Source organism: Balaenoptera acutorostrata, chromosome 1, assembly GCF_949987535.1.
Source record: "Balaenoptera acutorostrata chromosome 1, mBalAcu1.1, whole genome shotgun sequence".
Lineage (NCBI taxonomy): Eukaryota > Metazoa > Chordata > Mammalia > Artiodactyla > Balaenopteridae > Balaenoptera > Balaenoptera acutorostrata.
This window is the reverse complement of record NC_080064.1, coordinates 139,917,300-139,930,082: the sequence shown is the minus strand read 5'-3', so window position 1 is coordinate 139,930,082 and position 12,783 is coordinate 139,917,300. Positions and strand designations below refer to the sequence as shown.

Here is a 12,783-nt window from a genome sequence, read left to right as displayed (position 1 = left end):
GCATTCACCTGCCACAAAGGTAAGGTTTACCGTACACCTCTTCTCACTGAACTGTGGCTAAGATGTCATGTTGCCAGACCCCAGTGCTACTCTAAGTGTCGTTCGTGGACTGACTGCCTATTTGAGAACCATTCGTTACCAGTCTGCACTGAGATTAAGAACTTTCACTCAAAATGTAAAACAACTACATTGCTAAGTGCACTATTTATTATTTAGTTCAGCTGACATTTTCCTTTTTTGGAACAAGACTTTCAGCAGGAAGAAAGTAATCCAGTGATTCACATTCTGGCACAAGCATCTTGTTGTGGACCTGCTTTGAGTAGCACTGGCCTAGACAACTTATCTCTCATTTGTGTTTATATGGGTTAGTGAAAGGACTAGTAGGAAGGGTTTCTATTGTAGTAACACTCTCAACAGAGTAGTAGTTTATTTTCAGTAGTAAATTCTTATCAAAGGGAACATCGAGAACATGTCCAGGTAAAACCAACCATTATTGGTTTTTTGAACAAGGACAGAAAACGTGAAACTTTTTTGAGAAAGAAATAGTATAGGACATTCTCATTGTGTACGTGAGTTGGATTGCTAATCTGCTTAAGCTTTTCTTGTCTTTTGCATTTATGAAAGCTTCCTACGGGGAAAAAATAAGATTCAGGATAATTTTTAGCTAAATGAAAATGTAACTTAAATGATTATTTGTCAAACATATTCTTTTTATTTGTAAGGGTTCAGAATGAGGTATTAAATGGGAGCACATATACCAAATTAAGAAGACAGGTCTCCACTCAAGGAATGTTACCGTTAAATAAAATTTTTATATACATCAATTTTTAAAATCCAACCAGATTCTTCAAAAGCAGAAATCCTTAAAACTGAGTTTCTCAAACTGGGGTGTAGGTATGTCCCAGAGTGGGCATGATTGTATGTGTACATGTGCAAGGAGGTTTCAAAAGTACAGGAAAAGTAAAGTGCATTATTATCTCCTAACATCAGTTTACTTAAAGATTTTGGGTAGTTTTGGGGGCAGCAGGTTGGTGATGGTATTTGTACATGTGTGGGGGGCTGTGTTTTATGATGGGAGGAAAATTTTACACAGACGTTTAGGATAAAACAAAGGACTTCAAAAGCATTATATACTGTGTGGTAGGTAGTCTCTTTGGGCTACAACACACTCTTTTACCTTAAGATGCTTCAGTGGAGAAGTTGGTGAAGTGAAGACTCAGAACATTCTTTCCTAGATATAATTTTCATGTCAGTTATTTTCCAAGATAGCTCAGTCAGTCACCAAGGAAACATTGATAAAGAAAGCCTGTTGATTCATCTGTTACCAGTAATGGCAACTACTAGTGTGCAGCCCAAGAAGTGGGATTCCCATTTTCTTATGACCAACAGTGATTTCTTTTAAAACCTACGAAATGCCAGGTTTTTATCCAGGTTCTTATTAATATAAAACAGTGTCATGCTAAAGCTAATTTATTATTTTAAAAGACAAGAAAATATTTTAAAAATAAAATAGCAATACTTATTTTAGTTCCTTCTTCAAAGATGATATTTTGCTTGAATTAAAAAACAAAGTTCTCCCAGGATTCCTCTGGCAATAGGGCCAATGTTTATATCCATTGTCAATTTCCATGGTATTCAAAACTTCCAGAGTGGAAAATTCTCCTCCTTACTGCCAAAAAGAGAAAAACAAACAACCAAACACCTAGGGAGTTTGACTGTATCCTGATTATGATGACATGTCATTATCAGTTCTTTGTAAGGAAGCAACAGTAATATACTTGGTAAAGAACTTAGTCTTTAATTCTCATTCTCTTAGAGTAGTGGAGAAAAGCTACAGACTGACAAGTCTTATTTAGCTTTTCTGGCAGCAGTAAGATTTTTTTCCCCTGCAGATATGGTTGGGGAGTATTTATCAGTACACATGCATTTCCACCACCACATGCACGTACACTACTATATACTTATACGTATACATATTTTTTGTATGTGTGCGTGTGCGTGTGCACATGCACAAACTCATGTTTTTTCTCATTGAATGTCTCACATCCTAGGGTCTTGGGTGAGGTGGTAGGGGCTAATAGAAAGTTATCCTATGGTAAACATTTCTGTAGACCGCTGAAAAAAGTTAGACGGCTGCCAGAATAGTAATTTTGAGTTTTTCCTCAACAGCCTTTGCCTGATAACTGCTGAGCCATGTGCTTTTGATTGCTCTGGCTTTCTTCTGTTTTCTGACACTGAAGTCAATCTGAACTCTATAGGAAGGCTTGCATCTCTCAGATATGGGAGCCTAAGACCTTATAAGGATTCTTTAAGTTATCATTTATCACTAATGATACCTCTTTCACCTTCCCTGTTTTGCCTGTGCTGCAAGTACAGGGGCAGGGTGTATGTTTGGGGAGTCTAAAGTTGATGTTCACGGCTTTATTAGAGAAATCAAGGACATTGAAGTTGATAGCAAAGATAACTCCGAGTAACTTGTGTCTTGGGTTCCAACTTCAGACTCAGCTTCCCTTTGCCACACACTACTTTGAGAGGAGCAGATAGGGGTGATTAATTCATCATGGGGAATGGGAGGGATATTGGGAAATTCTAACTGTTTTAAAACTTGAGCCCTGGAAAAGATTGTGCTTCGGGAGTCCTCACTGCCCACCTCCACCTCCAAGTACTTTTCTTTCTGAAAATGTTGCTGAAAGCTCTGTGGTCAGTTCTTTTTTGTTTTGTTCTGTTTTTTTACATTGATGGTTTTTGTAGCCTTTGTGCCAACTGAAATTTAGAAGTAACTTTGTATTTTACATGTCTTATCCCTAGTCCTTGATTGTGGTTAACACTGAACCATATATAAGATACATTCCCTGACAGACTGTTTTGAGGAAAAAATTAATTTCATTTTTTTGAAGAGTGAGCCTATGTCATTTTCCAGACATTTGAGTAACCTTTTTATCTTTGTATGCTACCTTAGTTGCATACATGGAGTTTCTGGTTAAAAACCTTTAAAACTCTGTAGGTAATGTCAGAAAACCATCTCTTAACTATGCTGCTTTTGTTTAAGCTACGAGCTAAAGATATCAGTCAGGCTATGATGACAGCCAACTTTTCATTATTTTTAAAAATTTTGTTGGCTTAAAAGTTCTTGATTCATTTTTCAGTGAGTTTTAAGTTTGACAGTAGACTGCTTCCATTTGAGATAGTCGTAACATCTTTTCTTTCATTCTATGATGACCCCCTGGCCAGGTGAAAAGCTACGAGTCCTTGGTTACAACCAGAATGGTGAGTGGAGTGAAGTTCGCTCTAAGAATGGCCAAGGCTGGGTGCCAAGCAACTACATCACCCCAGTGAACAGCCTGGAAAAACACTCCTGGTACCATGGACCTGTGTCTCGCAGTGCAGCGGAGTACCTACTCAGCAGTCTAATCAATGGCAGCTTCCTGGTGCGAGAAAGTGAGAGCAGCCCTGGGCAGCTGTCAATCTCGCTCAGGTATGAGGGGCGTGTGTATCACTACAGGATCAATACCACCACAGATGGCAAGGTAAGACTGGCTGGCAGCCACCTCTAGGTGTGGACTGGCTGCTCTTTAGAAACAATACTCAGAACGACCAAAGAGTATAGTTTTTATGTCTGACATGAAATAAACTAATCACTGACATTGAGTTTGAGCTATTTGGCATGTGAGAGAGAGCTTACTCTTTTCAAAAGAATATGGTAATGGAAATTAAAAGCAGTATTATGTTAATAGTTTAATGATGAGCTAGATTTGAAGGTGAAGAATGAAGAAAACAGCTATATAAGTTAACTGTTCTCATCATCATCAGTATACAAGTATGCATATATGCATCCAATACATTATGTAGAATTTATAAATTAAACCTTGTATCTATGAAAATTATAATAATCTCTACCAGAAAGTTTACCGAGTAAGAATTTAGGCTTCTGAAATTGACGTTGATCATTAATGTATGTTAATATAAATAGTTCAATCAGTCATTTAGCAGTTTATATGTTAGAAAGACCAACCATATAGAAGTGGCCATATTAGAATGGAACTGTTTTACTTTATAAATGGTAAAGTATAGGCTTATGTCAATTCTTCTGTTGAACAGTAAATTTAGATTGAATTGTTTCTTCCACTCTTTCTCTCTTTGTGATATGCATAGTAGGGGAAAAGCACACAGGCTTTAAAGCAAGCAGATCTGGTTTGCTGGGTAACTCCATCATTTATTAACGTTGTGACCTTACTTAAGCCTCAGTTTCCCATCCCATATTATTGGATTCTTGTGAGGATTCAGTGAGATAATTTCCATAAAACATAATGGCTGGTAAAAAGTAGGAGATAGTAAATTATTAATTTTCTTTCTCTTTTGCATCACCTTACAGACATATTTTTTCTTGATGAAACCAGATAGAATCAGATGAGTGATGATATAAGAGAGACTCAACAGATCTACTTCTGGTTGTATACCCAATAGAAATGAGTGCATTTGTGTACAGAAGACATGTACAAGAATATTCACAGCAGCATTATTTATAGTAGTCAGGAACTAGAAACACCCAACTGTCTAACCACAGTAGAATGAATTAATACATTGTGGTATATCCGTAAAACGGAATCTCATACAACAGCAAAATTAACATAGTACTGGTACACACACTCTCAGGAAAAACTGTGACCCACCAGCTGCCTACTTTTGTAAATAAAATTTTATTGGAATACAGATACACCCATTTGTTTATGTATTGTCTACGGCTGCTTTCTCAATATTACGGCAGATTTGAGTAATGACAGAGACGCTATGGCCACAAGCCTAAAATATCTACTATCTGGTCCTCTAGAAAAGTTTGCTGACCCCTGTCATAGATGACTCTCATACACATAAAGCTGAGCGGAAGGGGTTAGTGATTGCCAGGGGATGGGGATGAGGGGAGTGGGAATGACTGCTAATGCGTATGGGGTTTTTCTGTAGGATGATGAAAATGTTCGGGAATTAGATGGTGGTAGTGGTTGGACAACCAGTGAATATATTGAAAACCACTGTATTGTACACTTGAAATCATGAATTTTATGGTGTGATATATGAATTATATCACAAAAAAAGTTGAGTGAAAGAAAGCAGGCACAAAACAGTACTTATTGTGTGATTCCATTTGTATAGGTATAGTTCACAAGCAGGCAAAGCTAATCTAAGGTGTTAGAAGTCAGCAGAGTGGTTACCTTTGCAGGGGTGAATAGCTGGGAGGGCACGAGGGAGGCTTCTGGGTGCTGGTAATATTGTAATTCTCCATGTGGGAGATGTTTACATGGGTGAGTTCACTTTATAGAAATCATCAATTCTCCATTTATTAATTGTATACTCTTCTGTATACACTAGAAATTTCTTTTTTAAAAAATAAGCAAGCTCCCTTGGGAGATAAGGCCCAAAGACTGCTATCTTACTTTATACTTCTTACTGCTTATCACAAATTAACTACAATTTTGTTAACAACTCTCTGAAATAAAATTGTGGCTTTTTGTAAAATGGCCTAGACACTCAAAAGCACATCTTAATGAAATAAAAATTATAAGATATTTGAATACTCTCTCCCTACCAAAAAAACTGAAGTCAGTGTTTTTCAAATTATGTTCTGTGCAAGATTCTGAGGTGGTATTTCATAAACTTTTACAGGAAGCCAATCCCCTCTTACCTACTTTAATCAGCGTTTCTCTTCCTTTATCTTATATATTTGGGTTCCGTAGTCTTTTTGCATAAAAATATTTGAAGACCAGTGATCTTGATGATCCAGAGAGAGATTTTGGAAGCTTTTCCCCCTCAAGACTAGAGCTACTTTAGGAACCATAGGAAGAGTGGTTTAAATGAGATTAAACTGAAGTTCTGTTTCCCCCTGCCATCATGGTTTAATTCTTCCATTTACCTCAATAAGATAATTCTTTATTTTCATATTTTTTAATCAATATTTTTTAAACTGAAGTATAATTGGTATACAATGTTGTGTTAATTTCTGCTGTACAGCAAAGTGATTCAGTTATACATATATCGACATTCTGTTTTTATATTCTTTTCCATTATGTTTTATCATAAGATATTGAATATAGTTCTCTGTGCTATACAATAGGACCTTGTTGTTTATCCATTCTATATATAAATCTTACATCTGCTAACCTCAACCTCCCACTCCATCCCTCCCCCAACCCCCTCCACTTGGCAACCACCAGTCTGTTCTCTATGTCCGTGATTCTGTTTCTGTTTCAGAGATAAGTTCATTTATGTCATATTTTAGATTCCACATATAAGTGATATCATATGGTATTTGTCTTTCTCTTTCTGACTTACTTCACTTAGTATGATAATCTCTAGTCACATCCATGTTGCTGGAAATGGCATTATTTCGTTCTTTTTTATGGCCAAATAGTATTCCATTGTATATACGTACCACATTTTCTTTATCCATTCATCTGTCAATGGACATTTAGGTTGTTTCCATGTCTTGGCTATTGTGAATAGTGCTGCTTATTTTCATATCTTAAGACTAGTGAAATAATGACCTCTTTTAGGTTGGTTTAGCTTTTCTCCACTCTCCTCACCAGGTGTATGTAACTGCTGAGAGCCGCTTTAGCACCTTGGCCGAGCTTGTTCACCATCACTCCACAGTGGCTGATGGACTGGTAACAACACTACACTACCCAGCACCCAAGTGTAATAAGCCTACAGTCTACGGTGTGTCCCCTATCCATGACAAATGGGAAATGGAACGAACAGATATTACCATGAAGCACAAACTTGGGGGTGGTCAGTATGGAGAGGTTTACGTTGGCGTCTGGAAGAAATATAGCCTTACGGTTGCTGTGAAAACATTGAAGGTGGGTTGCTGAGAATTACAGTTTTCAGGCATCTTTTTCTTTTGTGCTGAATCACTTGGAAATATCAGCTTGCCCTTCTTTAACTTTGGAATGCTTTCCACCCACTGGTGCCAAGCACATCAGCAAATTGTGATGATTAACCCTGGTGCCGTTGCTGACAGTGCAGGGGCAGATTATTCACTGAGATGCAGTGAAATCCACATGGGGGGAAGGTTTGTCTCTGGAGGCTGTTGATATAGATCTTGGTGGGAGGTTAGAAGCAAATTATTACTTGTAAAAGCAAAGCAAGCTGCTTTCCTTCCTCAGAACAAGCCCTGCTGGACAGAATTCTTCATGCATTGTTGGAGAATCATGGGCACTCTCTTTTCTTGTTCTGTCCTTTATCTCCCTGCTGCTTGCTCTTCCCATCTCCATGAGATTAGATCACTTTTTCTTGATCTTCATATTCAGAGAAATCTTTTTCCTGATGCCACCCTCTTTCTCCTTTAAGCATCCTGGTATCGAATTACAAGTTTTGTCACTCATTCCATTCTCTGAAGATTTTCTCATATGCCTCAGTAGCTCTGGCATGTCACTCAAAAGGACTGCTCTTCACCTATGAGTAGTAGTCAGTTCTTTTGCAAGCACTTATTAAGTGCTTGTTCTGAGTGTGAAACAATATGTACAGCCTTGCAGATATGCATTGCTCCTTAAGGAATTTGTCAGGAAGACAAATGTGTGAACAGCTAACTGTTCTGTCTCCTCTTTCAGAGGCTTGAGGTATCTAGGGAAGTAAACTAGCAGAGAACTGAGTTATCTATCCAAGTCTTGTGTTTCAGTTGTGATAGGACATGATTGCTGAATTTTACTCACCCTACTAAATTTTACTCCAGTTTCAAATATTGAATAAATTCAGGGAGACATTTTTCTTTCTCAATTGGACTTGTATAGAGCATATTATTTTGTGATAAAATTTCTTGAAGTAAGTGCTAAAATATTCAAAAGATACCACCTTTTAAAGCTGAAGTTTTAGGATTGTGAGTTGACTCAAATGATTAAGATGGGGGCTTGTCCCTTTCCTCTTTTTCTTTCTTATCTTCCCCCCTTTCCAGGAAGATACTATGGAGGTGGAGGAATTCCTAAAAGAAGCTGCAGTGATGAAGGAAATCAAGCATCCTAATCTGGTACAACTATTAGGTGAGGACGCTTGCCTGAACCATAGGTTTCTTCAAAGATACTTGTCCCCCAGTCCCCTGTTATCTCCAAATCCTCCTTTTGAATCACCATGGTGGAAGCTCCTAGTACAAATCTATTTCAATAAATGGTTGTTGTTTTAATCAGCAGTCTCTGTGTTTAAAAATTACCCAACAAACAGTGACCTGGTTTGATTGCAATGTATAAAACCGCCCAGCTTACGGTTATTGCCCCAGACCAAAGTTCAGAATCATTCAAAATGATACTAAACCAAAAACTGTCCCAAATTTTTTTGCAAAATAAAGAAGCATTAAGCAAAGGACTATGATTAAAGTCCTTCTTTTATCATAGTCATAAAGAGGCATTAAGCAAAGGAGTAAGATTAAAAATTATGACCACCCATCAGTTTACCTTTATAAACAGAAAGTGCTGTGCTGTGATAGATTGGCTTCTCACCTCTTCAGATCACAGAGAAACCTTTGACTGAAACCATTGCCTTTTTAAAAATAGGGCCAGTTTCTTCGCGTGTTCATTGCACCAAACTATCCCAAAGGAAGTAGTTTCTTTTGGTTTTTTACAAGGAGTCTGCCATGTATTAGTGAAATCCTTAACTATGGAAACAGTTATAATCTTTTTAAAAAGCATTATTACAGTCTGGGCTCACATAGCCTTCAACATATGCACAATTGCTGTTACTTTTAAATAAACATTGTTAGCATGCAGTTGAGGATGGGAATTGTGGGCATGTACAGAACTCTAGAAGTATCGGTAGTCCTGACCCCTTATGGAATTAATACAAGTAACTCTGCTTTTGCTCAAACAGGCACGTACTCAAAATGCATGTGAATTTCCAGAGTGTGATATCAATGGAAGTAGAGACTTCCTATCAGCCAGCTTCTTAACTTTGCTGCATTATTTTCAGAGAATGACATGGCAAGAAAGGAAAAGATTACTGCTGAACTAGACTTTAAAAATTGTCCATTATTCTTGCCAAAGTGGTTTGGAGTGTTTGAATATATACTAATAAAGCAAGCTCTATTTGAACTATCAGGTGTATGTACTTTGGAGCCACCATTTTACATTGTGACTGAATACATGCCTTATGGGAACTTGCTTGATTATCTCCGAGAATGCAACCGAGAAGAGGTGACTGCAGTTGTACTGCTTTACATGGCCACTCAGATCTCTTCTGCAATGGAGTATTTAGAGAAGAAGAATTTCATCCATAGGTGTGTAAAACCTGATTATCGCCTATGATTAACCGTGAAGCTGCCTTGCCTGACATGCAAATAAAGGAAAGAATATGAGAACCTTCCCAGAAATTTTCAGATAACTCAGGAAAGTAATTTTCTCTTTCACAGGGACCATTGTAATGTCATTTCCTATAAACCTACTGTGTATTCTGATTCAAGTATTAATGCAGGGCTTTTGCTGTTCTCAGAACAGAAAGCTGTTTATTTTGCCCAAGACTATATCCAAGATCTTTTTGCTCCATCTAGCGGCTTAAGTTTAAAAATAGCTTTTTGTCTTAGTAAAGAACTTGAAACCTTGTAGAAGAGCATCTGTTACTCACCTCTGAAACCTATCCCACTGTACTTACAAATAGGAACCCGTTTTCTGAAGCCTGCTTTATTGTGGCATCACATAACCGCCTCTTGATGAGTACTCTACAAGTGATGTATAATTAGTGGCTTTCTACCATGTCAGCGATTTTCATAAAATACCATATCTGTCAACAGTTACTTATCAACTCTGCTTGTAGCACAAAGAACCGATAATAGAGCATTCATGACCATTTTCCAGAACCATCTGATTGGAATCACATTTGGCTTCTCTTTCCCACAGAGATCTTGCAGCTCGTAACTGCTTGGTGGGAGAAAACCATGTGGTAAAAGTGGCTGACTTTGGCTTAAGTAGATTGATGACTGGAGACACCTATACTGCTCATGCTGGAGCCAAATTTCCTATTAAATGGACAGCACCAGAGAGTCTTGCCTACAATACCTTCTCAATTAAATCTGACGTCTGGGGTAAGGTTGAAAGGGACGTTTTTCTGTGTTTTGTCATTTTCTTTTTAAGTAAATGCTTAATTCTTTAGAGGTTCTCTTTTATATGATCCGTATCCTTTGCCTTTACACCCGTCCTTTTTCAGTCATTCAGCAAGCATTTATTAAATATTCACTATCTGCCAGGCATTACTATCTGCGAGGCACTTACCGTAGAAAGAAGTTGTAAAGAAAAAAGTAAAAAACGTCCCTGCCTTCAGAGCACTCACAGTCTAGGTATTATATTGCACTGAAGTTCTAATGATCCTCTCTGTGAAGCTCCCTGTTTTCCACATTAGGCTTTATTGCTTGTTTCTAGAGCACTGTGACACAGAGTAGCAACCTCTTTTCAAGGAAGGCATGATGAAGTTTCATCTAGAATTTGTCCTTGTAACTGATCTTGTTTCTACTGCCCTGAAAAGAAATATGATTTAGTAGAGACTCAGGGGACAGAACAAGTCTAGAAGTTTGGATTGTAGGCCAGTAGAAATAGTTGAGGATTCTAGGTCATATTTTACCAGAAATCTCAAACTCAGGAATAACCTGTGAGAAAATCAAGCAAACTCTTTTTTCACATGCGAATTTTATCTGATTTTAAATGAGTCTATTTTTATATTATTCCTCTAGTATTAGCTGACTTAAAAATTGTGAAATTCATTAAATAGATCATAAATTGCTCTTAGAATAGTTTGCTTGTGCCCCAGACTTCTTGTATGCTCATAGTTTATTTTCCCTCATTGAAGTAAAGGAAATCCAAATAAAAATTGGGAAATTTAAAGAAAACTGTCTTTAAAGTGAAGTGTTCCTTCAGTGAAGTGTTCCTGTGGAAGATATCTTCGAAGAACAAGTCATGTTGTAAGAATTATAAGAGTATACTAATGTTGTAATAGTGTGAATATTACCCACAATTTGAAAGAGAAGTTACCTAATGGTATAAAATAAATAATAAATCAGAAGAAATATAAAGCTCTTTTTTGTTCATCCCTTTTGCAGCTTTTGGGGTGCTCCTGTGGGAAATTGCTACATATGGAATGTCACCATATCCAGGTATTGACCTGTCTCAGGTCTATGATCTACTGGAAAAAGGGTATCGAATGGAACAGCCTGAAGGATGTCCCCCTAAGGTGTATGAACTTATGAGAGCATGTGAGTATTTTTGCATATTTTAATTTTGAAGGTTAAAGTGAGCAATTCAGGAAGATTAACAAAATTGAAAACATTTTTCCTCTCAATGTTGTAAGATTGTGTCCAGCCTCATGACATAGAGTTGGTCATTGATCAGCCAATTGGGATATCGTATGCTCTACCAGTGAGTCTTATTGGAATCCGAAGAGCCATTGTCTGTGGCCCAAATATTCACCCAATTTTCCACACACATTTGCATATATAATAGGATAATAAGAAATTGGGTTTGGAGATTAGGTAGGGGAGGGCTGCTTTCAGCTACACAAAATGATTGTTAAAGACTATGGAGAATGCATGAAATTGACTTCTGTGATGAATAAACAAAAGTATCTGACTTCTTAAAGATGAGAAAGTAGGAAGGTGAGTAGTGAATTAAACTGCAGTGTGTTTGAATATGTCTTGTTATTTTCCCATTGAGCATTGGTGTTGCTTACTGCCCTGTCTTTGTCAAATGTGAATTCCAAGCTCCGCCTTTCTGATATACTGTTATGTTTCCAAATGTGTACAACTGATTATTTATAAGAGTGAGTTTAAAGACAGGTTTTACTACTTTTCATTTTTCCAGTGGAAGAAAACTTGTCATTTTCTAAACCATCTCCCCACCCTTCTGCATCCCTACAGTAGAGGGAATAGGAGCTGAGGCTACACAGAAGGACTGGCCCTAGGAAGTGGGTTCATCACACCTCTGAGTCTGGAACTGAGAAACAGCTGCCTCACTATCATTGCGAACTTGCTGTAACTCTGCTTTAACAAGCATGTGTCCTAATGCGTGGAACTCACCATCAGGGTGCCCCTGGATATTTAATTCCTGCAAGAAGCTTTTAATACTGTTCTTTTGTTACATAGGCTGGAAGTGGAGCCCTGCTGACAGGCCCTCTTTTGCTGAAACACATCAAGCTTTTGAAACCATGTTCCATGACTCCAGCATTTCTGAAGGTGAGAATCTGGTGATTTACTGTCGGTGGTGGCTAGTTCTAAGTGCTGGGGATGATAAAAACATTTCAAAAATGATAGATTCTTATAATTTGGGACTCCATTTCAAGATATTGAATTTATTCTTGGCCTTTATTATTCTTGGCCTTTATTATTCTTGTTTTGCTTTTTTTTTTCTATTTTAAGGTGTATCTTTGTGTCTCTAGCTCATATTAATTAGAAATTAGTTCAGTCTTTTCAGGAAGAGAATAAGTTTAAGTTCAGTGGTTAAGCATTAACACGATGCAGGAAAGAGAAGAGGAAAAAATGAGAATGAAAAATATTTCAACTCTCTAAACCACACCTATAAAGGCAGAACCAAGTCATAAAAGCAATATCCAGAAATTCCATTTCTGGAAATAGATCTTAAGGAAATAATTAAGAGTATGAACAAAGATTTAGCTGTAAGGATGTTACATCAGAGTGTAGTTTATAATATTGAAAAATTACGAACAATTTAAATATTTAGTGTGCTAATTATTATGTCCATGTAATTGAGTAGTTAAAATGATATTCTTAAATATATTGACATAGAAAGTTTAGAATGAGAATGTTAA

At 37.2% G+C, this 12,783-nt stretch overlaps 1 protein-coding gene across 6 annotated transcripts in view; it reads left to right on the top strand.

The window, feature by feature from the left end:
* ABL2 (ABL proto-oncogene 2, non-receptor tyrosine kinase) overlaps positions 1-12,783 on the top strand; it is a 122,992-nt gene that overhangs the window by 97,580 nt on the left and 12,629 nt on the right. For all 6 annotated transcript variants that reach the window (XM_057540949.1, XM_057540932.1, XM_057540946.1 and 3 more), the window contains 7 exons: positions 3,232-3,527; positions 6,579-6,851; positions 7,943-8,027; positions 9,076-9,253; positions 9,870-10,054; positions 11,063-11,215; positions 12,101-12,190. In XM_057540949.1, coding sequence (XP_057396932.1) covers positions 3,232-3,527; positions 6,579-6,851; positions 7,943-8,027; positions 9,076-9,253; positions 9,870-10,054; positions 11,063-11,215; positions 12,101-12,190 — 1,260 coding nt within the window. The remainder of the gene's footprint in view (positions 1-3,231; positions 3,528-6,578; positions 6,852-7,942; positions 8,028-9,075; positions 9,254-9,869; positions 10,055-11,062; positions 11,216-12,100; positions 12,191-12,783) is intronic.